This window comes from Polyodon spathula, chromosome 13 (assembly GCF_017654505.1).
Source record: "Polyodon spathula isolate WHYD16114869_AA chromosome 13, ASM1765450v1, whole genome shotgun sequence".
Taxonomy (NCBI): domain Eukaryota; kingdom Metazoa; phylum Chordata; class Actinopteri; order Acipenseriformes; family Polyodontidae; genus Polyodon; species Polyodon spathula.
In genome coordinates, this window is record NC_054546.1 from 14,820,891 (window position 1) to 14,848,492 (window position 27,602).

At 37.7% G+C, this 27,602-nt stretch overlaps 1 protein-coding gene across 5 annotated transcripts in view; it reads right to left on the reverse strand.

Annotated features, from left to right (window-relative positions):
• Window positions 1-27,602, reverse strand: part of LOC121325978 (rho-related BTB domain-containing protein 1-like) — a 48,010-nt gene that overhangs the window by 9,703 nt on the left and 10,705 nt on the right. For 4 of the 5 annotated variants that reach the window (XM_041269088.1, XM_041269086.1, XM_041269089.1 and 1 more), the window contains 5 exons: window positions 14,565-14,767; window positions 13,688-13,791; window positions 3,239-3,424; window positions 1,840-2,804; window positions 1,257-1,375 (listed from right to left, as the gene is read on the reverse strand). In XM_041269088.1, coding sequence (XP_041125022.1) covers window positions 1,257-1,375; window positions 1,840-2,804; window positions 3,239-3,424; window positions 13,688-13,791; window positions 14,565-14,756 — 1,566 coding nt within the window. In that variant the 5' untranslated portion in view covers window positions 14,757-14,767. Of the gene's footprint in view, window positions 1-1,256; window positions 1,376-1,839; window positions 2,805-3,238; window positions 3,425-4,690; window positions 4,731-13,687; window positions 13,792-14,564; window positions 14,768-27,602 lie in introns of those variants that run through there. The other variant, XM_041269090.1, reaches the window with a different exon arrangement.

Consider the following 27,602-nt stretch of genomic DNA (forward strand, 5'->3'; position numbering starts at 1 on the left):
AGACTTGCAGCCTGCACAACACGCAGAGGTCATGAGAAGACTACATTCAGAATCATTATTCTGGATCTCACACTGATATTGCACTACATTCTGCAGATTTAAGTAGGACGCATCTGTGCTAAAATAAAACTAAAACTATATATATATATATATATATATATATATATATATATATATATATATATATATATATATATATATATATATATACACACACACACACACACACACACACACACACACACACACACAATATCTCAACATCTGAAACAGAAGCAACTCATTCAAGATTTGAATGTGAAGAATGTGACCTATTACTAAATAACGTGATCTTTTCTTTGTAAAATAAAGGCAAAGACATTTTCTATTTTACTGATACAGATGATGTCCTGATTGGGTAATATCTCATTATTACAATGTCTTCTGAATCCAAGCACAGTCTGTTTCAAGTCTGCAGTAGTTTGGAATGTGTGCTTCAACAGGCAACTGATTTTTAGAATTATATATTATATTATATTTTACTAGCACATCCCCCATCTTAAAAATGCAAGCTTAAAAGCGAAGAAATCAAGGTCAAGATCTGAGCTCTGCTGATATTTATGGGATCCATCCATAACTATTAAACATTCAATGCTTGTATATATTAATACTAAAATAGCGTTTCCTCTTCAATGTCTCTGAAGTATAACTGAAAAACTTATAGTCGAAACTTCAGTCAAGGAAGTTTTATATTGATGTGATAGCCATCTGGAATGCATTTGCATCAGATAGGCTGTAGCCGATACAAATTGCAACACATTAAGCTAATCTATGCTGTTTAATGTTTGTTATTTAACTATATATCATAAAAAGATAGCATAGGGTGCTGTAAGATGCAAGCTTATTTTTTTGGCCCACTAAATTCAGAGAGAAAGAAAGAAAACTACTGGGCAGCCCCTCTGTGACCTCTCGTGGGGCGAGTATTAGCTTGTATTGTAAAGCACCCTATATCATATTCTTAATATAACTGCCGGCCCAATAGAATTGATTTAGCATGAATCTAAAAAGAAAAAAAAATACTGCTAACCTGCTCCAAGAAATATTACGACAGATGGATAAACCTTTATTATTCATCAATTCACCCCCACAAAATTGGTTTCTCCAGTGATTGATACCACATTGACATGTTTTTTCCTGTCTTCGGTCAATTAGAGAGCTGAGCATGGCTCTTCATTTCAATTAAACTAGACCTCGAATTCAGGCAGATGGTCACTTACCTCATTGTTTGAACTCTCCAGAAATGAGCCCCCAAACAGAGCAGCCATCCAATCACAGCTGGAGATCAGCAAAGGCTTATGGGCTTTGATGCTTCCATCATCTAACTTAAATGTCACATCTGCCAGAGAAAGATTGAAAAGTGCGGGAATGATTACCCTAGGCACAGCCATTCATTTGAAGTCTAACAAACAGGTTCAGATCTGCTTCGCAATCAGCAGCAATGTAAACAGGCTGTGACACATTAGCATGGAAATGCACGTGCTTTGTACATGTTTTTTTATTTATCTCATTAACTCTGGCTGGTAGCCAGCAGTGGAATTATAAAGTGCACTTTCATAATGACAAGTGAATAATGACATGAATGGTTTCCTCAAATAACCAAAACCAGCAGGTCAGACTTCACATGCTGAAGGTGTAGAAGTGTAGAGGTCCACAGGTGTCTTGAAAAATGTATTTTTTGGAAAAGCCTAAATATATGTGTGTGAAAAGATAACTGATGTGCATGCAGACGTAATTTACCATCGAGTTCAAACATATTGTTTTCTGGTTTAAATGGGATTGCAATGAGCTCAATGTTCTTACCTGAAAACGTCTCCTTAGCCAAACACTCTTTAATCCGGTTAGCTTTCCTGACATGAAATGCTTTGGTGATCTCTTGATTCATGAACCCTTCTTTGTTTGTGATGTTCTCCACCATCATTCTCAAGTCGAACACTTCAAGAATTTCAGCGATTTGTGCAATTTTCATCAAATCTTTCTCGTTTTCATCCAGCTCCCCTGTGTAGAGAAAGCGTAGCACGGCTCTAAATGGTGCCACTTGAATGGAACTGTCCATCTGGACCACGGTGATCGGAAATGCAGCTTGTGTCGGGAGGCTGCTCACTGTCTCTCTGTGCATGCTAACAAAGGCCTTACTCCAAGAGGACAGGGACAGCTTAGCTCCCCTGCCCTCCCCGCTGTTGAAGTTCATCATCTTTAAAGTGCCGTCACTTTTGGAGGCTCTCAGAGAGCAGGGTGACAGAGTGGCTAAAACGCTGATGTCCTCCTCGGTGTTAAGGCTTAGAGTTCTCATGAGCTGATCCCTGCTAGGCTTCTTCCTCGCGCCCTCCGAGTGCCGGGATTCCTCACTTAGGTCCATCAAAAACAGGTCGTAAAACTTGGAGGAAGAGGTTGACAGGTAAATCTTGTGAGCAAAAATATGAACGTTGTCCTGAAGGACAAACATGATGTCCGCGCATAGGGGATTGTCCAACAGGTGGCTCTGGCCTCTTGTGTTAGTGGGAGGGTATTCAGGTATTTTTATAAGTGGAGGGGGAGCTTTGGGTGGCAGGAAGGGAGCCTGAAGAAGAGGCTTTTGCACTTTCTTCAAATGGGATTTCCAGAACTGGAGGGGTCTCCTGGAAATCAGCGCAGCTCTGATAGCGTTGTCGAATACGTCCTTAATGCCGAACTGATCGAACACGCTGGTTTCGTAGTAAGGGATGCCAAGTTCTTTAGCGACTTCCCGGCCCCTTTCTGGAGGCAATATGTCGGCAGGTTTTATTGGTCTGTTTGGGTTATAAGAAAGTTTATTGTATTAATAATGATAAATAAGACTAAACTGTGAACTTCATTAGAACAAACCCAACTTAGATACACGGCAACCTAAACTATAAAACATCAAAAGTCAGATTTTCAAAAGCACCTTTTTCAAAACTAGGTGAGAGGAGATGAGGTTAAAAGTGATATACCCACAAATGCTGTCAGGTCTGGCTCTGTTGTATAATGGTTACTAAGAGAATAGATCTTTCAAGAGGACAGGGTGATTTTTTTTTTAACTTGAAAATATTTTTCAAAATAAATCTAAACAATAAGTTGCTCTTTAACCTCTAAACATTTTGCTGGTATCAGACAGTATGCATTACATTGGTTTTATAGTGACCAATCTACAGTGAAGGAGACATGTGATGTAGGAGAATCATAACCTTCTGCTTTACTCTACCTTGCTAACGGCCGGCGAGCCCGATTGACAGCCTCCAAATCAGCATAACGCAGGTCCAGCTGGCATCCAACCAGAATAACAGGTGTCCGTGGGCAGAAGTGCTTGATTTCTAGGTGCCACATGGTCTTCACGTGATTCAAGGAATTAGGGTTAGCAATGGAAAAGCATAGCACCACTACATCAGACCTGCAAGAGGGTGAAGCAACAGACATTAAGTCTTAACAAGGTCCTCTGCTTAGAGACCACTCTGTGATGAAGGTGCACGTTCCGCCCATGGGAAACGTCTTTCTGAATTGCATAGCTTTATTATTATGTGGAAAATTATGTTGGTGTGTTTCATCATACCCAGCATATGATATTCAGTACTCTTTTAAAAGGGATACCTACAATGTATTAATACTGAATTTCTTGCCTGTTTAATATAATATTATATGTGTTTTGTACAATTATCTACTGCTGCTTCTACTTAGATCACCATTTACCTTTTGGGTAAATAATGATAGAAGCCGAAATATAGTATGCTAGACAACACACATAACAAGATATTAAAAATTTAACATTAGGAACATGTAGATGACAAAGTATCCCTGTACATGTCATATTTCCAATTTGATTTCAGAAATATTTTAAAACATATAGTCCTGCATTGCAGCAACAATAAAACTAAAACAGGTGCTGTTTCTTTAAAAATCTAGAAAAGACCTCCAGTAATTCCCCTTAGAAATCTAGGATACAGCAAATCCTGCAAACCCTGAAAAAACAAGAAAAGTTCATTATCGTTCCCCTTGTTTTTCAATAGCGTAGATGCCAGCATGCTTAAAAAAAAAAAAAAAAAAAAAAAAGAACTGCACAATATTGGTGCACCTTTATCACAGACATGCTCTACATAAAATAAAAAAAAAAACACACCACTTATAGCATGCTAAATATTTCGGAAAAACATTGTACATCACAGACGCCAATCTGTCTGTGCTACAGCACCACAGTTAAATAGATAGCCTTTGTTCATGCACATGTTGCACCACATTGAGAGCTCAAGAGTGACTATACATGTTGATCACTGAGGAATTGTGAAAAGATTGCCTTCTTCATTTCCAGCTCTCATATCACCCGGTAATCTTCCCTTGGACAATGCATTCTGAGACCTCTGTAGTACACTGCATGCAGACGTAATGGCATACCAATGGCATACCAACAAAACCCCTCAGAACAAGGTTAGTACTGTACACCAATTATGCTAAAACACGTTTCCACTACACAAAATACTAAAAGCAATGTATGGTCACTTGGTTATCTTTATAACAAAGGGATTCGTGCACCATCAGCTCTGCAAGCAACAGCATAAGCTACTACCACTTCACACAAATATGAATTCATTTGCAATCAGACTAAAAATAAGAAGAATGCATAAAGAACATAAGTCATGAACAGGACCGGAACTACTGAACTTACAGTTTCTTTCATTTGCCATGTCTTGTATTTAGATCATTGGAACCCTACAAACAAAAACAGGTACAGTACAATACTATGTTTTTTTTTTCTTAAAAAACCTTCATGACACAATTTACCACACATATGATAATAACACAGGGCAAATTTGAGACTTAAATGTCAGTGACTGGGAATTAATCCTGAACCATTAGGTTCAGTGGCACCAAAATATATTTTGGCAGATTTTAAGTTTTATTATCCACATTTTTATATGACATACTATAGCTTAGTTAGGTTCAGTTGTGTAAAAAACAAAGCTTACTTTCTTCAGCTGCAGTACATGTGCTGCTGTCAGCATGCACCTCATTATGATAATATGGTTATATAGACCAGTTCGGACTACTGTAATCAATGTTTTGGCAAGAAGATTTTATCCATGTTAAAAAATATATTTTTATACCATTAATATCTTTAATTGGCCATTATTAACATATCCTTCTAATTAGTTTGATAGATTATTAAGTTTCATAACATAAATGCATCCTTTAACGCTTGTAGGTTTAGCGCCTCTAAAATAACTGATATTGCTTTTTATAGAACTTTTTTCCTTGTTTTATTGTGGAAATTTAAGTTATGTACTTAGCTTTTTGGGGAACCATTTTTTGAACACAATTGAGCGAATCTAGAACTTTGGATACCTTGAAGCTTACAGTGCCACTCTGTTTTTAATGTATGAAGCAACAGTATTGCTTTGGGGATTCAACATGTATTAGAAACTGTGCTAGCCATAGCCTTTTACAGTACAACAGCAACTTCTAATGCAATCGAGTTAGACTTGGCGACACTGTTCCTCTAAATTAAGCTACTAAGGTCCTGTTAGTGTGCTGTTAATCAGAACAATCAAGAATTCAAGGACTGCAGGTCACCACATATGACTCCATGTAGACTAGGGCAGTTAGGGACAGTTCAGGCAACTCACACCTCAATGCAGACTGTAGCGCTTAATGTTGTATGTGAAAGGTCAATGTAAAACAGATAGTGTGTGTCCCGGCTCCCAATACTTGTTGGAGGGTGGAATGTATAGAAAAATAATTCATAGCAAAAGACTACAGTGCTTCAGTTTTGTATTTGCTTTGTGATGAGAAATGTCAGCATCAAATGAACATGTCTAATTGCTTTTTTAATAATAGAATGAATAGTTGCAGTAGTTTTCAATGCATGTATGATAGTACAATGTATAACTAAATGCACATGCATGCTTTCTGTTGTAATTGATGGCTTCTTTTTTGTGCTTTTGAATAAGAACGTGTTGGTTGATTATTACCCCCCCCCCCGATAACTGATTGGGAATGGTTGCTGATGAAATATTCTGATTAAGCCATAGACAGCTTGCTGGTGTGTGTATCAAGGGCACAGTCATGTACAGGCCGCATCTGCCGTGTTTAGTGGGATGAACCCTGATCCGCACTTAACAAAGCCGTTCCTTCAGGGCAGCTTATTTCCTTCAGATTATTTGACACACATTTCTCTCGCTGCAGTCTGGGCATAGGTTCGACAGCTGGGATATTAATATCTGTGCCTCTCAGGCAAGCTTCCAATAAACCTCTAAACCGGAGTCACATGCCAGAACTTATTGCCAGTGCAGGGATGGAACACTTTATTTTTAGCAAGCAATGAAAAAAAATCTAAAACAATAATTTCACTGAACGACAAATTAAGAAGACTGGTCCAAGGACACAGCCAAAACAGCTCCAGGACAGTTGAATTGGAGTGAAGGTTTTTTTTAAAAGCATTACTGGTACACAACAGAAAAATAGTAAACTACTGAGTCCAGTTAATTATTGAATGGTCCTTACACAGTATAGCACATGTACAAATTACTGTTAACAGTGAATTAAGCAAAATTGAAAATGATTAATCAAATAAAGAAATGGATAACTGGCTGTGGTGGACAACTTTGCAGGGTTGTCTTTTACTTTCTGTACTGAGAGGAATGTTTTGGTATGATATTGAGTTGCTGTTAGGAAGTTCCAACGGCTGCTGCAAAATCTTGGGGCCTATCTCCCAGCAGCCTTTGCAAGCAACCTTGGTATCACCTAGAAAAAGAACAAGAAAGAGGTTCCACTCCGAGGAAAACATTGACAAGTCAGGTGATCCTAACCAAAGAGACAAATGCACAGTAATTGAATTAGCCTTTGTTTACTACAAGCTGAAAGTGATTCATGTGTTTGGCCTCTTTGGCTACCATCCAAGCAGACTCAGTGCCTCAACAACAAGATGAAGGCTGTGTATTATGTTGACTTTGTTTGTCTTTTGGCATCTTGTGTAGGGCTGTCATAATTCCGTTTGTGTGGCTCTTACTGACAGTCACTTTGTCTGATCTACAGGGGCCTACATTTAGGATTGCCACCCGTCCCTGTTTTCCCTCTCAGTTTTGAGGAAGGTGTCCAGGGAATTCAATACGCCTTCCCAAGACACTATATGCCAGTACCACAAATTGAGCACAGGATACAGTATCACTGCAATAGAAACACAATATAATCGCAGTAATGTTATCAAATATTTCCAATTGGATGAGTATAGGATTTCTAAAGAATGTTTACATTTTTAACAAGCCCCCTTCCGTTTGGAGATGCAGTTTTTTGTATTTATGGTAAGCAAATCAAGAAAAGTCCCTAAACTAATCAAAGCATTTTATAGCTAAAAAAACAAAACAAAAAAACAACACGTCATAAAATAAATCATTTGAATCACTGGCAGCGGAACAGCAGGGGCAGACGGGGGCGCTCACCCCCCCAGTGAAAAGGGGTGGGGGTGGGGGAGGTTTTTTTTTTTCTGCAACTCTTTATGGCATGCTAGAGTGTTATCTGTATATTTAAAAAATGGATCTGAGATTTTCTTTCACCTGAAAAATATGTAAATGCAGTATTCTTTTATGTACTTGACCTTTTTCTGTTTGATGAAAGAAAATCTCGGTTTTAGTCACACCCTCTGAAATGAGCACGGCGCAGCCATACTGGTGTTCCAAAAAGCATTGGCGGGGCAAAGGCAGCTTAACTAAACGCATCATTAAACTTTCCATTTTACAATGCCAGAGTCTGTTGTGCTGCCTGGTGCACCAACAGAAGGAGAACAATTTTGCCCTCCTGTCTCCTGATCCAAACAGGAGGGTCAAGTGGATTTCAGCCATTAACAGGGCAGCAAAAAGAGATCCATGTACAGAAGACAGACTGGACTCAGTAAACACGTTTGCGTAGGGGCCACTTCATAAACACTGGTAGTTAATTCTGGTCTTACATTATCGTTTCTCAGTACATATATATATTATTATATATACTATATATAGATATAGGTAGTTTTAATGAGAGAGAGAGAGAGAGAGAGAGAGAGAGAGAGAGAGAGAGAGAGAGAGAGAGATATAAAATCCCCATACAAAGAAGTTATGATACTCTAGTCTATACCAATAATGTCATAGAAATTGTTTTAATTGCGAGTCTGTTTAAACGAACGATGTTAAACATTTACATACAAACACAGAAATAGTATGTAATTCATAGTAGTACCGTATTTAAATAAAATATTGAAAAAGTATATTTGCTTCATTGATAATGTATAAGTAAAGTTTTCTTAAAAGGAAAAAAAGAACCTAGTTTATCGCGGCCTTTCAGGGTAGCAAAACGCATCAGGGTGCACGTATCTGACAACCTTTCTAATTCCTGTGATTGTGTGAAGTGTGCTCTATGGTTGCAAATACACCATGTTTTGCTGTGGAAAATTTGCCTTAGACGTCATGGTTGTTTTAACCACCAGTATTGCAGCGGTCTGCTGAGGTCACGTGACTGCAAAACCTTACTTGTCTGTCATTGTCAGCAGCACTACGGTAAGCCCAACAGGAATAGCATCTAGTCTCCGGTTTGAAAGGTGTACAGATCAAACAACTGGATACAGACTGATTACTTTAAATAAACTTTATGAGCACACTGTGAACAAGTTACTGAACAAAAATAGCACGATCAGCACCAGCACATGTAGTCTACTAGATATTTGTAAATTACTTTTTTTTTACTTTCGCATATACATTTTAGCACCTACATGCTTCCCGCTACTGCAGAATTCAAGAAACAGATTTAAAAAGGTATGTTTGTCAGTGCTGTAAAGACCAGGCTTTGCGGTATCTGAAATGTAGCAAGCTCATTTTTGTTTGAAATGTGAACTGTAAAACATATAGGTATGGCTAGGCTTGCTTTTGTGTTACAACTTTATTTAGACTGGATTTTTTTGTAAGCAATTTATGTATATAAAATTGCCATAAATTAAGTAATGCTACTTAGTGTCCGTTCACACTTACTGAGCTGGCCTTGGGCCGACTCAAAGATTTCTGTTCACAGTTGAAATGTATTTGTGTATGTGTTTTGTATAGAGAGAGAGAGATCCCATAAAATCCAAGATCCGTGGTGGGTTTATCTTTGGCCTGCTGCTCAGTATTTCCGAGAGTTCTCTGAAAAACTTGCAGGTTTTAATCTGAACTCCACTCAAAAGGGCGTATTTGATAGCCCCTTGCACCACAGAGATAACACAGACATAAAGGGATAGCTGCTTCTGCATTCAGCGCTCAAAGAATATCATCACAGACATTTGCAGAGCTTTTTGAGATGTTATAGTAATAAAATAATGACTTGGATCACATTATTGAGGTGTTTGGTGATAAAACGAGTGATCAGGAGAGAATTTATCAGTATGCACATCTATAAAGAGGTATGTGAAAAATACAGCAAACAAGGGGTGGGGCTTGTCTGTCCATTTGCAATTCAATACATTTTAAATCTGTTTTATTCTGAGAAAAAAAAAAAAAATGAAAACAGCGTGTGTAAAATTAACAGTGCGTGTGAAAATAAATTGGACCCGACACGTCTGACAAGTGCTGAATAAATGGACCGCTAAGGGTTAATTTCTGCATCATTCCAGCTGCTACCTCTTAAAACCGACATTGTTGATCTACTACGCTCGACCTAGTAGGGGAGTGGTTTGAGCTACGTCATTGCATTGACGCGGTAAGGCCGGCCCAGGGTCTGTGCTGGGTTCGCACATACAGATAGGCCGGCCCTGAGGCAGCATTGGTACTTTAGGCCACATAACAAAAAGCTGGTCTAAATTTCACCCAGCCTAGGGCCACCTTCTCATTTTTCGAGCATTCACACATGTGATAAGGCTGTCCGGGGCCGGTCTAAACGGCAAGTGTGAACAGGGTTTTATTTCACATCGGTATTTGTGACATAAGAAAATGAAACGCTCCATGGCTTTTAATTACCTTAATAATTAAGGCACTAGAACAGGGGTCTCCAACCCTGATCCTGGAGCGCTACTGTCGCTGCTGGTTTTTGCTTCAACCAATCTCTCAGTTACTTAATTGAACCAATTATTGGCTTAATTAGTCAAGATTAACAGGTGTTCCAGATCTTTAGCCACTGATGATGTAAATACACTTATAAAACCTGCAGGATAGGATCTCTCCAGGACCTGCACTAGAACTACATGTCTGCAATTTTTCATGTTTTGGCCACAATTGAGCTGCATTTTGCCACAATGTATAGGGCCTTTATTATTTTCAATATCAACTTATGAATTGCTTTGCCCCCCAATTATAAAAACCTTCCGCCACCACGGATTTGAATAAATTTCAACAAGTACACTATGAATGACTGGAAACACCATAAAAAGGTAAACAGTAAAACAAACAAATGATACAGAGATAAATAAAGCAAATGTAATGCAGCTACTTTCTCTTACAACATTTCCTCTTAAAATCACATTATGTTCAAAAATCAAATGCTGGTTTCCCATAAACTCTGCTCTTTACAGAAATTTGAGAAGCACTGAGCATAGCCCTGCATTTCAATCAAGGTACGATTTATAAAAAGGCTGCATTAGCTTTTAGTCCTTTAAGCAATGAGCTTGATATTGGAAATCTCTTCAAACTCGACAGCAAAGTGCATTCCCCAGTCAGTTATAAACTGAACTGTCCTGTAGACTTGCCTCTTCAGCAGCTACCATTTGAATGGACAAAGAACACTCATTTATTTTAAAACTTGAACTTGAAGCTACAAAAATCAACTCAAAATCACATTTATATTTTGAACTACTGCATTAAGGTATGAATTCCTATCTAACGGATGTTATAATCTCTTACCTCTGGCATTGTTTTCTCTTGCATTTCTACATACGAAAGAGGGAAGCTTTGGGACAAATGTGGGATTGGATTTTTTATAAGCCGTAGAAACAACGGAAACTGCAGAAGATTATTTTTTGGATTTCTTTCAAGCTTACTGCTTCCACCGCTGCGGAACGTCTACTGTCTACTGTCAGCTGTCCGCTTCTTTTCACTCTGCAGGCCCGCCATGCAGCCACCTCAGAGCTACAGTGTCAGAGGACCACGCAGCTCCGGGTAGCTTAGAGGCAGGCCCGCAGGCACCCAGCCAGTCTACAGAGGTTGCTGGTGCGTGCCATTCAGTCAGCAGTGAAATGGCCTGGACTCAAACCGGCGACTTCCAGACTATAGGGTGCATCCTGCACTCCACATGGAGTGCCTTTACTGGATGTGCCACTCGAGAGCCCCCCCTCTTGTTTTTTTTTTTCCTCAATTATTTTACACTCATTTTTCTTCTCAAATTAGACTGTCAATTACGTACCCTCATTGCAGTACAATAGTTTAACAGAACTGAAGGTCAGTGGGCGTCTTACGATCTCACAGCCAAACCAATTGGCTCGCTACACCCAGAAGCTCTACATTGGATGTCAGCAAGCTACCGTTCCCTGGTGCAGAGCTCAATCCTGGTCCTCGGGGACGCCTCTGCCTTCTGGTTTTCATTCCAACTGACCTCTCAATTACTTAACTAAACCCTTCATTGAACTAATAATTTGCTTAATTTGGCATTTTCAATTGTTTTCTGCTCTTAAACAATTGGAGATAGCTAGAAAATGTTTTAAGTAATATGAAATCTGCAACTTTTTTGGAGCTGAGAACAATTAAAAAAGGCCTAAGTAAGATACTTGTTCAATTAAGGGTTTAGTTAAGTAAATGAGAGCTCAGTTAGAATGAAAACCAGGGTGGTGGTGTGTCGTCCCGTTGCCCCAACCTCCGAGGATCAGGATTGAGAACCACTGCCCAGGGGCCAGTTTTTCAAAACTCTGGTAATTGGATTTCCACGTTTGATCTGGATTATATTGTGCAATTGGATTTTTCAAAACATCGAAATGTGATTGGGATTACTGTGATCCGGATTTTGTTTTGATAATCCCATCGCACTTTTAATCACAATTAAATGTTGCAATTGGGTTTTCCAAAATTTAAAACAGGAGATCAGGATTACTTTGATCCAAAATACCTGGATTATTGTGATCCTACTGCGGAGGTGGATTTAGTTTTATATGACCATAGAACATTAATATTTTTTTGAATTGTCATAGCAAACACACACTATATGTCCAAATAGAATGTTAAAATAGAATATTTACATCTTTAAGTTTTGTATCCATGCAAGCAAAAAGGAAAACATGTATTTAGTGGTATAGCTTTAATAAAAATGCCTGGACTCCTGACTGATGAGGAAGATGAGGAAGATGTCTAAAAACACATATCCTTTTTTCAAAAGTTTTATTTTTATTCAATTTAGGATTTAATTATTTAATTTCTGCTAAGTAGGCATAAATACAATAACCATTATTTGCATGAATTATATGTAGTGAAGTGTTAAATGTGTTAAATGTGTCCAGTTAATCAGATAATTAGACCAATTAAGTAATTGAGAGCTTGGGTGGAACAAAAGCCAGAAGACACTGCTGCCCTCTAGGAGTTTAATACCCCTGATCCAGATTAAACGTTTTGAAAAACCGCCCCAAGATCATCCCTACAGATGTTGGCTTGAGCTCCCTGGCCAGTAGGGGGCTCTATAGCGCATCGAGGAGAACTAGTCCCTTCCAAATGTCCTTCCTTAACAATCCGGAGCTCCAGAGCCAACTGTTTGTATTTCATTTGATCACCATAATGAAGGTGCATCCAAATTTTCAAACCAATCGAGCCGTTCAGTGACTATAACATCCAAACAAGAAAACGTGAAAAAAAAAAATCCACACATGGATGGGCATAAAGAGTATATCTGGGGGTGGGGTGGGGGGTTTAGATACACATTCTCATGGCTAGTCAAGTTGACAGAAGACTAAATTATGGTACTGACACATAACATGGCATGAATAACACAAACACCAAATAATAAAAATTGCCTATATGGAAGCGCAGTTTAAGGCTATATCGTTAATTAACCTGACCAAGTGACACTATGCCAAGTGAAAGAGCTGATATAGCTGCAAATAGGTAATTGTCCATTTGATATGCATCTATGGGCTCCAACAGCACCCCTATGGGCACAATGTATATTGCATCACTCCAGAAGTCATGTTATATACATCAAGGTTTATTCCAGTTACATGGAATATAAATCAATAGTGCTTGAAATGTCTGAAACAGAAAAGAAACTCAAATAACCTCATATATGTTCAACTGCTTTAAGTAACCTCTTCCAAGAGTTCATGGGCATCTTACTGGACCAATGGAGTGTGAAACAAGACCCCTTATTAAAACCTACTTGTTATTGATATTACTGAATGCAGGTCATTTCCACTAGAAATCAAACCACATTTAACAATTGGCATCATGAGGCAGAGAGCTGTTCCATCCTCAAGACAGTGTCCACTTGCTAATACACTGGGTAGTTTTCATTACAGGGTAGTTTTAAAGAAGGCCACGTTGTAAACACATTCACAGCACAGCATTGCCACTTAGCAGGTGGAGGCCCCATAACAAGACCTGTAGCTGACACCTACAATTGTAATTGCACTAAACAGAATACTACTCCTTTGGTATCATTTGCCTCAGGAAGGGGCTCCATCATTAAGATGACATAAGCAGAATGCAGTATATGCTTCATAGAGTATTGCTGTTGCATAAACAGAATGCATTTTTACCTTCCATATGCAAAACGTCTGTCCTTATGGTGATCACCAAATGTATCCCATAGCCTTAGTGAGACACTCACTTCATCAACTACATCACGAGAACGTTCTAGAACCTTAAATAGGAAAACAAGGGAAAAAACGTATCATATTTTTTAAAATCTATAAAAACAACCAAAATGAAAATTAAGAGGTGAAATAAGGTGTCCCTCCACAAGTATTCCACATTATCTTGGTTGTAAGCTTTCTGTGCGATGTTCCTTGTTGGCTTTCCGGTCTGTCTGCATTGCCTAATGTTCGTTTCAGCTGTATGCACACAAGCTGCGTCTTTCACTGAAGCCTTGAAGTCACTGCATTAACTAAACACACTTTCCCATATACTGGCAGCTGCTTTCCCCTCGTATTTCCAGGGGTGCTCTTCAGTTCTACAGTAGTCGCCTGCGACAGGTGTAATGTAGGCAGATAAACTTTTATATTGGCAAGTGCCTGCATCATCTAGTTCACAGCAGTTTATTCCCTGTAAAACAAAAGGAAACTTGTTCCAAAGTGGCAGATCACTAAATGGCACTGGCTCTAACTTCTATAAGGACGATTTGGCTGTTACACATATCTATGGAAGGCAAATAGAACTGAAGAGCAGCTTATGTACTCATACACATTTTTACAAGTGAAATGTACACATTTCACTTGTAAAAAAGCACTTTCTTTTTGATACTATTGTAAAAATTGCAAGAGGCAATGAACCACTCCCTTTTAATTAAGAGCTGAAATTGATTTTGAACACACCTGAACTCAAGTAAAGGTAGGCTACATGTATAGGTAAGGGGACAGAGTGATTTGTGCTGAGGGGGTGTCCTGTACCTGTAAACTCCATTTCATTAATCCTTACCTCTTGGCAAACCCGGTACTGATCAATCGCCCACACTGTAGGCACGTGTGTTGCCAGCAGTTGGTACTGCGTTAGGGTGGTGTTGCACGCCCGTGCACAGATGAGACGAGTCTTCCCAACGGCATTGTCTCCCACTACCACGCACTTGATGGTTTCTACGTTTGGCCTTTCGTAGTCCATGTTATTGTCCATTGACGTGTTCCCTTTTAAAAAAGGAGAAGATTCAGTGCACAGCTGGATTTATACTGCATACCCTGCTGTCATTGCAACGTACATTTGTTTTCAGTAATTTATTCCTATTGACATGTTTTATGACCTCTGTTCTGGAAATATTTCTGTGCAGGGTGACTGAGCAGATACAGTACAAGACATTTGAAAAGCGGGATATTTACTGTAAGTAACAATACGATTGTAAGGTTCTGGAAGTAGAACCAAAGCTTTTAAATGTCCATCTCATTCGCCTTTATTTTGTTTACAAACTGATGTATAAAATACAATCACAAGATCTTAAACTGAAGAAAAGGGGGACCAGAAGCCTTGCATTCTGGGGAGCTCCAGTAATTGACTGGAGCTCCCCAGATAACCAGGAGACATGCTCTTTATCCATGTGTTTCAAAGGGTGACAGAGGACGTCAGGCTGCTCAGTACTCATGCCTTTTTACTTCTCTGGCACCTTATCGTAGCATGTTGGCAATGGGGTCTAATTGCCTAATCACTCGGTTGGATTATGTAATGGGGACAGCAGCCAATGAAAGTCTTTATAAATTAAGGAAAATGCATTAGGTCAGTGGTTTCCTGGTGGTGACTGTGGCATTAGTACAAGTTCTGCACTGTGATGTCACTGAACTCCAACACAACAATGTATTAGATACTAGATATGTGCTATATAATACATGTAGCATTAAATATTTCTGAAAATGTACTGCAGGGTTCCAAATTGAACCCAGTGTTCTTAAGCAGTTCAGGTTTTAAATAAGGGACACATTTAAATATTTGAGAAAAGACTGCGTGCACTGTGTTTGGTGGCAAAAATGACCATGTTTGTATTATCACATAACAGAATGAAATGACTTTATAAACCATTACACAAAGGGAAACCATTGCAGAAATGACTTCTGGAATAAAACCACAGCTTCAACGTTAAGTGTTACTCTCCTTTCAATACGTCATATGATGGGGTGCTGGGTTTATTTGTCCCCAGAGATTGTTCTTACTGTAATATGGTACTCCTTTTACTTTTGTTTTCCAGCTAATATTCAAATACCTGTTTACATTTTGAAAGAATATGCAAACATAACAAAAACCCATGTCACCCATGTACTCATTTTAACCTGATTTAGGCTAAATAACACCCACAGGCATTCAAAGTCTCCATTCTCTCCTTGCTATAAAGTGAAGACAGCAGATACTTAACTTATCAAACAAAGCAGGGAAGGAGGCAGTCCGGCCTGGATGCCACCTAACAAATACACCTGGAAACTCAAGGTGTCTGTACAGGTTCAGATCAATCTCCACAGCCAGTTGAAACAAATACACATTTAATATGAAGATTTACATTTTAGTTGAAAACAAACACAATTTTAAGTAAACATTACAAAAATTAAAACATAATGAAAACCAACGCTGGCTTACTTCACTGGCGTGTTCTATAGGATATATCTACTGTTTAGAAAACATGACAACTGGACCTGGATGTCAGAGCTATTCAGTCTTCTTTCTGAGACACTCACTTCCCATTTAAAGCAATAAAACAGGGAACTTGCCTTTTAGGTTTACAGAAGGGACTTCTCAACTTCACACAATGCTTCTGTTTGACTTCTGCAAAGCATGTCTCCTAATTAGTTTTATCACAATTTATAAGAAGCCATTAAAAAAAACACACACACACACACACACACACACACACACACAAGTAAAGCCTGGAGTCAATCTCACTATGATAATGAACAATAATATTGTAATGTGAGATTATGTTACCGGATCTGAAATCAATGTGGGATATCAATATCCTCAAAACTATTGTTCCTCATTCAGAGACGTGCAGCACAATGAATATGCTAATGTAAAAACTAGCACACTGTAATTTAAACCGTGTACTTTCCATACAGTATGACAGGTGCTCCCATGCATTGCAATGCGTAAACAATCTATATGAACGCCTTTATATAACAACGTGATCGTTTTTCTGCTATATCATAGTTATTGGTGGCTGTTTAAAGGCATTTAAAAAACGGCATCAAATAAACTTTACAATCATCTACTGTCGAGTATATTAATGCATTATTTTTAACATGTACACTGCAAGTAATGTATGTGTAACCTTGTCATAGTATTGAGGTTATATCTGTTTTTAAGTACACATTGCAGCGAATTTCACAAAATAAAATATATAGTGAATTATAATAAAAACCCAAAAAACTAAAAACACATATTTTAATAAATTCCTACATTATTGAGAATAGCATAATTTCTGTGCTCATACAAAAACAAAACTAAACAAAACAAAACAAACAAAAAAAAAACAAACATTCGTCTACTGTTTTGATTTTGCGTACAGGTATACCGAAATGTTTTTTTAGGACTGTTTTTGTACGACCGAAAGCTAAATTCATTTATAATTTGTGCAAACGAGAAAACACTTTGGTCACACCAACGTCTTTAGAAAACACTAACTACAAACACAACAACAATTACAAGGAACAGCACAATCAATGACAATTAATAAAACTATAGCAAAAAATACATTTAAAAAATAAAAGTTAAAATCAACCCCACTAAACACTCTTACAATAAAGACAAAGTACGGTATATTTGTTATTAGGAGAAATGCACCTACCGTCTTTTTTTTGGGGGGGGGGGGGGGGGGGGGGGGGGGAGAGTTTTTTTTAGGTTTTTGTTTGATCTCTCGAAACTACCAGTGAAACCAAAATCAGACTTCAGAGGAGAAGTGCACACAATGCAAATGTATTGCCGTTCAGGTACTGTACAACACAGCCCCGCGCTAACTAGGCAAATGCTGCAAGATCATTTCGTAATTGTTTTTGTCTACCAGCCTGTGAAAAAAAAGTTACATTCCTTTTTTCAGTTTCCCAGCGCGACAATATAGTGTCGGTCTAATGCTACCCAGTTCTTTCCTAAATTCAGCATGCCCCCTTTTTCATCCAAATGTTGTACGAGATGATCAACTGCAAGCACAGAAACAAAGCGGATGGAACCGCGGTTGCAGCTTTCATTGTGACGTCAACGACCCCTGTTCTATTTATAGCGGGGCATTAGATTTCATTGAGAAAACAAGGTGGTCCAGACTATGTTGCATCGGGGCTGGCTGATGCTGCGCTGCGCTGTTCTGACAACATAATGCAACGCTCGCACTTTCAGCGCTGTGGCAAAAAAACAACGTCCAGTTTTTTTTTTTTTAAAACAATATTCTAATGGGTCATGTTTTGTATGTTTATAGCGAGACGCCAAGATAGCAGACACAGGATGGGAACATTTCTTATCGTGTCAATTCAACCTTCCTTCCCTCCCTCCCCCTTTGCTGAGGCAAGGATGTGCACACGTGAACACGGTAAAGATATGCATAATAACAACTCCGACATGGTGTGCCAGTAGGGATAGACGTAAGCGTCTTGTAACGTTCAATGATATAACAATTCAACACACGCCTCTAGAAAAGAACAGTTACTTTTACGTGGGGGGAATAGAGCTTGCTACACAGTCGCGTCAATTTATAAAAAGGGTACATAATTGCACTAAATCAACCAGACAATGCCACTCCCTGACTTTTAGCTGGTAAACTACATCATTCTATGCAACGTGTTTTTGTTTTGTTTATTTAAGTGTAGTTATCCAGGCTGTTCCATATACATTGGAATCAGTTATTATGCAATTTCAGTTACTAAACAAACTTTGTAAAAAAATTTTTAAAGGACTGTGTTTAGAAACATTATCTTAGACATATATATATATATATATATATATATATATATATATATATATATATATATATATATATAGTGCCTACAAAAAGTCTACTCACCCTTTCAAAATGTTCATGATTTTGAAAGGAAAAGAATATTATTAAAAAGTGGAAGGTGTAAAGCACCACCAAGACCCTGCCTAGATCAGGCCGTCCCTCCAAACTGGATGACCGAGCAAGAAGGAGATTGATCAGAAAGGCTACCAAGAGGCCAATGGCAACTTTGCAAGAGCTACAGACTTTTATGGCCAAGACTGGTCAAAGTGTGCATGTGACAACAATATCCCAAGCACTCCACAAATCTGGCCTGTAAGGTAGGGTGGCAAGAAGGAAGCCATTACTCAAGAAAGCCCACCTTGAATCCCGTTTGAAGTATGCAAAAAAAAAAAAAAAGACTGGCTTAAATGCAAAGAGTTATGTTTGGCGCAAACCCAACACAGCGCATCACCCAAAGAACACCATCCCTACTGTGAAGCATGGTGGTGGCAGCATCATGTTATAGGGATGTTTCTCATCAACAAGGACTGGGGCACTTGTCAGGATAGAAGAGAAAATGAATGGAGCAAAGTACAGAGAAGTCCTTGAGGAAAACCTGCTGCCCTCTGCAAGAAAGCTGAAACTGGGACGGAAGTTCACCTTTCACTATGACAATGACCCAAAGCACACAGCCAAAGCTACTCTGGAGTGGCTAAGGAACAAAAAGGTAAATGTCCTTGAGTGGCCCAGTCAGAGCCCAGACCTAAATCCAATAAAAAATTTGTGACATGACTTGAAGATTGCTATCCATCAACGGTCCCCAAGGAACTGGACAGAGCTTGAACAGTTTTGTAAAGAAGAATGGTCAAATATTGCCAAATCTAGGTGTGCAAAGTTGGCAGAGACCTATCCCAACAGACTCACAGCTGTAATTGCTGCCAAAGGTGCTTCTACCAAATATTAACTCAGGGGGGTGGAGACTTATCCAATTATGATCTTTCAGTTTTGTATTTTTAATATATAATTTTTTTCTCAATAAAAACTGTTTTTCCCTTAACAGTGTGGAGTATGGTGTGTAGATAAATGGAAAAAAAAATCCTCATTTAAATGCATGAAACTCTGAGGCACTGACACAACAAAATGTGAAAAAAAGTTCAAGGGGGTGTAGACTTTGTGTGTGTGTGTGTGTGTGTGTGTGTGTGTGTGTGTGTGTGTGTGTGTGTGTGTGTGTATATTATAATATTATATATATATGAATATATATATATATATATATATATATATAATCTAAAGATTCTAAAACAGTCCTCCTTTTATAACTTAAAAAAAAAATAGAATGCCTCAACACAATTCGGTTGTATTTCTATAATACATTCATAAGACTAAGCTATCCTTTTCATACCAAACTGAACTTTATTTACATATATCCTTGTCAATAAAGAAAATGTACTATGTAGACTGTGAATCGTCACCGGACTGAAAAATTAGATTGGCAAATTTCATCCCAGTTATAGGCAATACAGTATATATATGCTGGATCTCCCTGTTCCAAATCAGTTGCAGTCATGATGGGCAAAACAGCAGATCTGACATATGGCAAAAAAGTAATGCCTATGGACTATTCTGGAGGTAAGACTTTGCTGCAGGTTGGCTTGAAGGACTTGGAGTCAATAATCACTGAAACATGTTCAGATAGCCCTCCAGAACAATTTACACATTTTGCAGACTGGTCATGTCAAATCAGTGCAACCAGCCATGCAAATTACAAACAAGTGAACTAATTTTAATTTGGATCTCACAACAGATGAGCAGTAGACCCACTGTGCTTCCCATTTGATGCACCGTTAGCATGAAATCCCAAAAGAGTTCCTTGTAAACGTGTCAGGATCTTGCACTCTGGTTTGTTACATTTTGCTCCTGGGAATGAGGTTCAAAGACACTCCAGAGGGATTAAAGAGCATGCAACTATTTCTCAGATCTCAGCATTGTTATTTACATTACAGCTAGGCATTTAATGGTAGATGGTTCTTAAGAGGTGTGGTTGATGTGCGTCATTAAAAGGGTCCGTGGTCGATGCGCATTCACATAATGCATTTAATCTGGCTCGGGTCACAAGTAAAATTAATTTCACAAAACCTGCACACACTATGTCTGTTTATGAAAGGCTCTGGTGCGTTCGCTTGCAGAGCTGTGAGGGATATTATAAAAGTTTGCCATCGTAAAAGCACAGCAAAGAGTAAGGAAGCACAGCAAAAGCATGGTGAGCATTGCAAAGCACAGCGGTATGGTAGCGCATATTAAAAAACATCATCAGCCATGGTAAACTATGATAAATGTACAATGTAAATCAAAATGACAGTGTCAGATTTCTGTGTTCAAAGGGAAGCTCCCTTTTTGGGCCTGTTGGCATCATTTCTGTCCCTCACCTTTTATTAGAATGTCATTCTAAATTTACACAAGCACCAAATGCATGTTGTTTTACATATCTATCTATCTATCTATCTATCTATCTATCTATCTATCTATCTATCAATATTTCTGGATGCTATGGTCTTGAGTATGTATCTCACAGAGTACCCTATATTATAGAAGTCTATGAACAGCAATTGGTAGAAAATGTTGGGGGACATGCCTGCAGTTTGGATTGGATAAAGAGGAGTTAAGATAATGCAACATGTATTGTATGTAGTAATAATATCTTGCTGTGGACACTGATCTAGTATTCAGATATTTTCCAAACAACTATTATAAAGCTGAAAAAGTTTGCATAATCCACTTCTGACTGTGCTTATTTTAGCACATACATGTTTGTGCATCTAACAATACACCAGCAATAGATTAAATTAAGGGTTGCATTAATTTGAGAAGGGTGCAGTAACCACCTCTTTTACTTTATATTTAGTCTACTTTGTCAGCAAAAACATAACCCTTGTTATCCATAATGCATTTTGTTGTCTTTTTCAAAATACAAATGAAATCGTAATTTGAAAATTACACCATTTATACTTCAAGGCTTGTTTAAAGAAGTGATCAGGAAAGTTTTCTAAATCCCTTTTCTTACCACTTATCATTGCTTAGGAGCATTATCATTGCGTTACCCCTTAGATATTTTGGCTCTTTAGCTGGTTTTTTATAGTTTAATTTGGGATGTACAGATATTATGAAAAAGTCCCTAAATAAGAAATAAACCTTAACCCAAAGGAGCACTATAGCCAATTAAACGCTCCCTGTGAAATATCTGCACACTATGCAGTCATGCCTATACCAGATGAGCCACTGTGATAGAATGCCTGTCTTTTTTATATATTTATGTATGTATTTATTATTATTGTTGTTATTATAGTCGTGTGTATTTATTTGCATTATGTATTATTTTTTAGATTTAAGTATTGTGGCAAGGATGGGGTTAATTCCCCCATCCATAAAAACCTTGGGAAGAATGTGGCTGGAGTCTTAAAGAGGTAATTGCTTGATTCATGGGTAGTTAAGGTTCCAGCCACAGTATAAAATGACCCATTCTGGACTTATTAAGAGGTTGGGTGGAGAAGGAGAGAGATTCACTGAGACAGTGTGCCAAACAGATGATTGCTACTATTTGTGTGAAGTTGTTAAAAGGATGGGAGAGGCTGCTTTCTGTTTTAATGCCCCCACACTCTGGAACTCCTTAACCCCTTTTATCAGAGATTCACCTTCAATTGCAATCTTCAAATCTCGATTAAAAACATATCTTTTTAATGTAGCTTTTCCCATAACATTTTTATGTTTTATTCTGAGTTTTATTGTTACTTCTGTTTTTAATAACTGTACTCCTTTCTTACTGTTTAATATTGTATTTTTGTATTTTGTTCTGTATGTAAAGATCTTTGAATTGTATTGTACATGAATTGTTCTATAAATAAATGTTTATTATTATTATTATTATTATTATTATTATTATTATTATTATTATTATTTTTATTATTATTATTATCTTTTTGTATTTAGTTTTGTTAACCTTTTGTTTTGGCCTGCATGCCCTTCCGTTTTGTTTTATAAACTCTTTTATTTATTATTTAATAAACTTACAGCTGTGGCTGTTTCAACCCTGTATTCCTGGGTGTTTGTGTGCTGCTTCCTCCATGCCACTCAAGCTACCTAGTGATGGGCACTCAGGGATACAATTAGTAGAACAGTATAAAGGTAAAGAAATACATTTCTACCAGAGGAGTATACTGAATCAAGACTGTCTGGTCTTGCTGTTGTAAATGCTCTAGTTCTTTTTTTAAAAAAAAATCAGGCAGTATAAAAGAAACCAAATTCAAACAACAGCCTTGGCAACTTCTATCTTTAGGAAAATCCAAAACACAACTCAATGCAGTGATGTCAAAGAACTAGTCTGGAAACACAGTTAACACACAGATTAATTCAGTGTGACAAGCTGTCCCACAGTTTCATCTGTAAACAAGCACACGCAAGGATTTTTTTCTCATATCACTGGTGTGTTCAAGATGTCAAACGCTAGACACCCTGCTTAACTCAAGGCAGCCATGCCAAGAATCATCAGCAATCAAGCCTGCTGTAGGCCAGTGGATATCTTAAATATGTGTCTTTCACATAAAGGCATGACAAGATTAAAATGTGTCTTCCCATCTGAGTTCCTCTTTATCATGACTGACCTGAGGATCAAGACTTAAGAAGGGCCTTGCATACCTTTTGAAATTAAATGACAGAAGAAACTTATTTGACGAAAAAATATCTCCATATTAAAATACAGTATAATGTACAAAAACATTTTCAATTAAAAAGGTTTCAATTAAATGTATTGAGCAGCATAGGCACAGTATGGTCATGGTACTATAGTTCTGGCAAATGCTGCTAAAAATTATCCAGTTAATGGCTTCTAATGTAATTTTAATTGCTTTTCTATAGTAGTTGCATTCTGATTGGTTCTGGGGTATGTTGCTCCATTATTGAGTTTCATATTTTTCATTGCCTTTACCTGGCTTTGAATCTAAATACCGGCATTGAACAGCCTTCCTCGTTCAAATCACATGACAATGAAACCTTTGAACTGTGCTTGCCATACCTACTCTACATTTTTATAGACAGAGAGCAAGTCACATGATTTGAATGGGATGAAGGTTGGTCAGCAGTGCTAGCACTTAGGATTCTCCAGACAAGCCCAATGCAATATAATAGTATATTAAACATATTATTAAAGTAGATGATATCAAGTAATATCACAGGGTAAATCACACAATACAGCCACTCACACATTCAAAACCTGTGTCTTAAATATCAGGTCAAAGGTCAATTGATGGCAAGGTATTTATATAACCCTGAAAAGTCCTATCTCAAAAGACCTTTGGGTTTCTTTAAAAAAAAAAAAAAAAAAAAAAAAAAAATCTGTATTTACACTATTAGTTATTTGCATTTCTCTGAAACTGCTCAATATTGTTGTGTCATTATTCTTAGTTTAATGGAGAGGGACGTGTAGCTAAATTGATTTTTCTCATTTCTCAAGCAGGTAGGGTGGAACACAGCAGATTATCTTGTTGGAAACTCCTTACTTGATCTTTTCAGCAAGCAGGCAGATACAGACAGGCCAATGTGTTGTTACAGTGGTGCTCTATGTGACTGCTCTCCATGGTGCTGAACCAGCCAAGTGAAGCGTACAGGACCCCATTGGGTTTTCTCAGTACTAGAGCTGAAAGGACAACTCTCTGGAGTACAGAAGCAGTTATTTATTTTCATATCTACAGAGTCCTACGGGGCACTGTTTTTGTTTACAGAGAAACTGTTATTTATGTGCGTTCTTGCTGAACAAACTCCACTGACAGTCACTTGAATCTATGTACAAATCAGTACACTTTTTTTTTTGGTTATTCACAATAGTAATATGATATTCTTTAAAGAAACTTTACATGAGCAAAAACAAAGAACATACCATGACCCTTTAATGATCTAATAATAAAGAGGATGCAGCTTCCAAGGTTATTTTATTTTACAGTCATTCTGAGTGACAGCAATTACTCAACTATTGTGTTTAATTCGATTTTTCATTTACTCTCTGTTAAGTTTCGTTCAGGAGCAGCTCTTGAGTTGCAGTTGCCAGATTTTCTTTCCAGCTAGTTAAACAAGCTAGATAAGCAAAGTGTCAATGCAGGTGTAAGAGCCAGTGCCATCTAGTGAATCACGTCTTTTTGTATTGCTGTCAATACACAGAACTTGCACACAACATCGCTTCCTTAGATGGCACTGGTCCTTACAACTATGTAGACACTTTTCTGACGTCAAGCTGTGGCCAAAAGTTTTGCATCACCTGATAGAATTATCAAATTTTGCTTCCTAAAGTCAAATGAAACCTTCTGAATAATGCAGCATTAACATATTGCATTACATGCCACTTTATAGGTTTCAGTATACTAAACACAAATGTGACAACAATTGAAAAATGTGACATTTCTAAATCGAACATGAAATACTGTACTACTATTATGGCTTCCGGTAGATTTATGCGATTTCATTTTGTAGTTTCTTTGATCACACAATGTTAAACAAAATATCTAAATTATGTTCACATAGTTTTGTAGTATTATAATTTTTTTTGTTATGTCTCAATCCTAAAAGTGATGCAAAACCATAGCTGTAGCCTGTGAAAGACTTGCCTGGAGAGCTACTCTTAACTGTGGGTCAAAGTTAACACAGAGTACATCAAAAATTGAATAAAGCATTTAAGTAAAAGCAAGAGAAAACTCTCAGGATGACTGGAAATGTTATCAAAGGAGGCAAGAGGACATTAAAAGCAATATATTTGAAATTTGAAGCTACATTCAATATGATTATTTCATCTCCAGCAGCAATAAGTTCCAAACCCAGTGACTTTTTAATCTTGCTGCCGAGTCAGATATATGAAGAACTTCCAGGATATAATCAAATTGCTGGCTGATATAATGTGGCAAATAGTGCCAGCCTTCCTGTACCTCAGCACTGGGATCCGATTGGCCCTTTCTGTGGCCACAACTGCATGCTCATTCATTTGGCAATGCAATCATTTAAAAGCCTGAAGCACTCCGGTCCTGTGTTATCAGTTTCAATTCAGTTATTACCCATCATACATTAAGAAATCTCTATATTAAATATGTGCTAGAGGAGCTTTAGAAATGTACTAGTAAAGGCCAATAAAATGTAATCTAGCTAGAGAAAGGAAACTTTATTTACTATCTGTAATATACTATAATATATTGTATTTAAATATCACTATTAATACTTAGAGTCTGAATATCTTGTTGGTGTCACTGTCTTTATCATTACTATAGCGGTAACTGATATTAATTCAATACAACCATAATAGCATTATCATATTATTGTTTAATTACATGGCACCCCAAGCCACCAATACATTTATTGCATGTGAAACATACATTGATAAAACTACAGAAGCTTCAATTAAAATGTACCAAAGCCTGTGTAAATAAGTATGTCAGAGGGAAAAAGCAAACTCTGATGATCTGTCATCAACAGTCATTGCGGGCTGAATGCCACCTGCATGCAGTTTGTTGTTTATATTTTGTTGGGATCATAAGGACACACAGCTCAGCATTTGGTCTAGGCTCTAGGGACTGTTTTTTTTTTTTCCTGTGCAGTGACATCAATAGCTATTCTCCACTGGTTACAAAACTAATGTTTGATTGGTGTAGCTGGTCCCCCCCCCCCCACTTGACAATTTTAATTATTTAATTATTTTAATTCTATTGAAACATCACACAGGCACATCTAACATTCAAACAATCTGTTTGAAAAGATAACACAGTGCGTAGTACCCTGTGATAGGTAGGTAAGGTAAACATAAATCCTTGCTGGAAACCACATGGTAGACCACATTAAAAAAAAAAAAAAAAAAAAAAAAAAAAAAAAACACTGGAGGTGAATATCGAAGATGTTTTTTTTTCCCTCCTCGCTCCTATAGTTTCATTCAGAATTCTTCAGAGCTCCCTGTTTAGCAAATAGAATGCTGGGAGCAGAGCATTGCCTGCCCTTGAGAAACAGAAAGGCACAGTGATCTATGCACCATTGCAGGCAGCAATACAATTCCTGTTACAACCAAGCAGAATTACTTTATCTATTAAGTTGCCAGCTGATAAGAACCAGAATTAATTTAGGTAATTGTTGTTAAGGTGGTAACTAGATAACTACATTTGCCAGGGAATAATTCACTTTAAATAGACAAGCTGTGCAATACCTCCTATATGTAGCACATATTTTTGCCGAACTGAATATTGAAAGAGTGCAGTGCTGGCTTTCCAAGGTGAACATACGCCACATTGACAGTGTTATGGCAAGTGTACCATTATAATAGAGTGTTTGTTAGTATATTAGAATAGACAAATGGCTTTACATGAGGATCCCTCAAGATACTTGATATACAGTAGAGACGGACCCCTTTAAGAATAGGAATAGAGGAATTTGTTATGCCTATCCACCAGTGTTAAACCCAACGTTATTAAAGGTGCATGAAAGGGGTTTTAGTTAATCTTTCATCACTTTCAAAGTGTTTTTTGGGCGAAAGAAATGTGCGGTTGTGTGGTCCAGTGGTTAAAGAAAAGGGCTTGTAACCAGGTCCCCGGTTCAAATCCCAGCTCGCTCCCTGTGTGACCTTGAGCAAGTCACTTAACCTCCCTGTGCTCCGTCTTTCAGGTGAGACATTGTTGTAAGTGACTCTGCAGCTGATGCATAGTTCACACACCCTAGTCTCTGTAAGTCACCTTGGATAAAGGTGTCTGCTAAATAAACAAATAATAATAATGCTGTAATGCTCTAAATTTGCAGATTTAACAACTGACCACAACCATCCTCAGTAGTGAAATAAACCCAGCATTCCACGAATGAATATATTCTGCGTAAATAACAATAACAATGTAAGGAAAAGAAAGTAGGTTTAAACCTAAATTGAATGCTACATTTGGAACATGCCTTAGATCAAGCTCTGAAGCAAAACTGGGAACAGTGGGATTCTCCCAGTCATGATACATGTGAATGAATGAATGAATGAATGCGAAAGAGAGATTAAAGGAGTCATTTATAACACATGCTATCATTTGTAG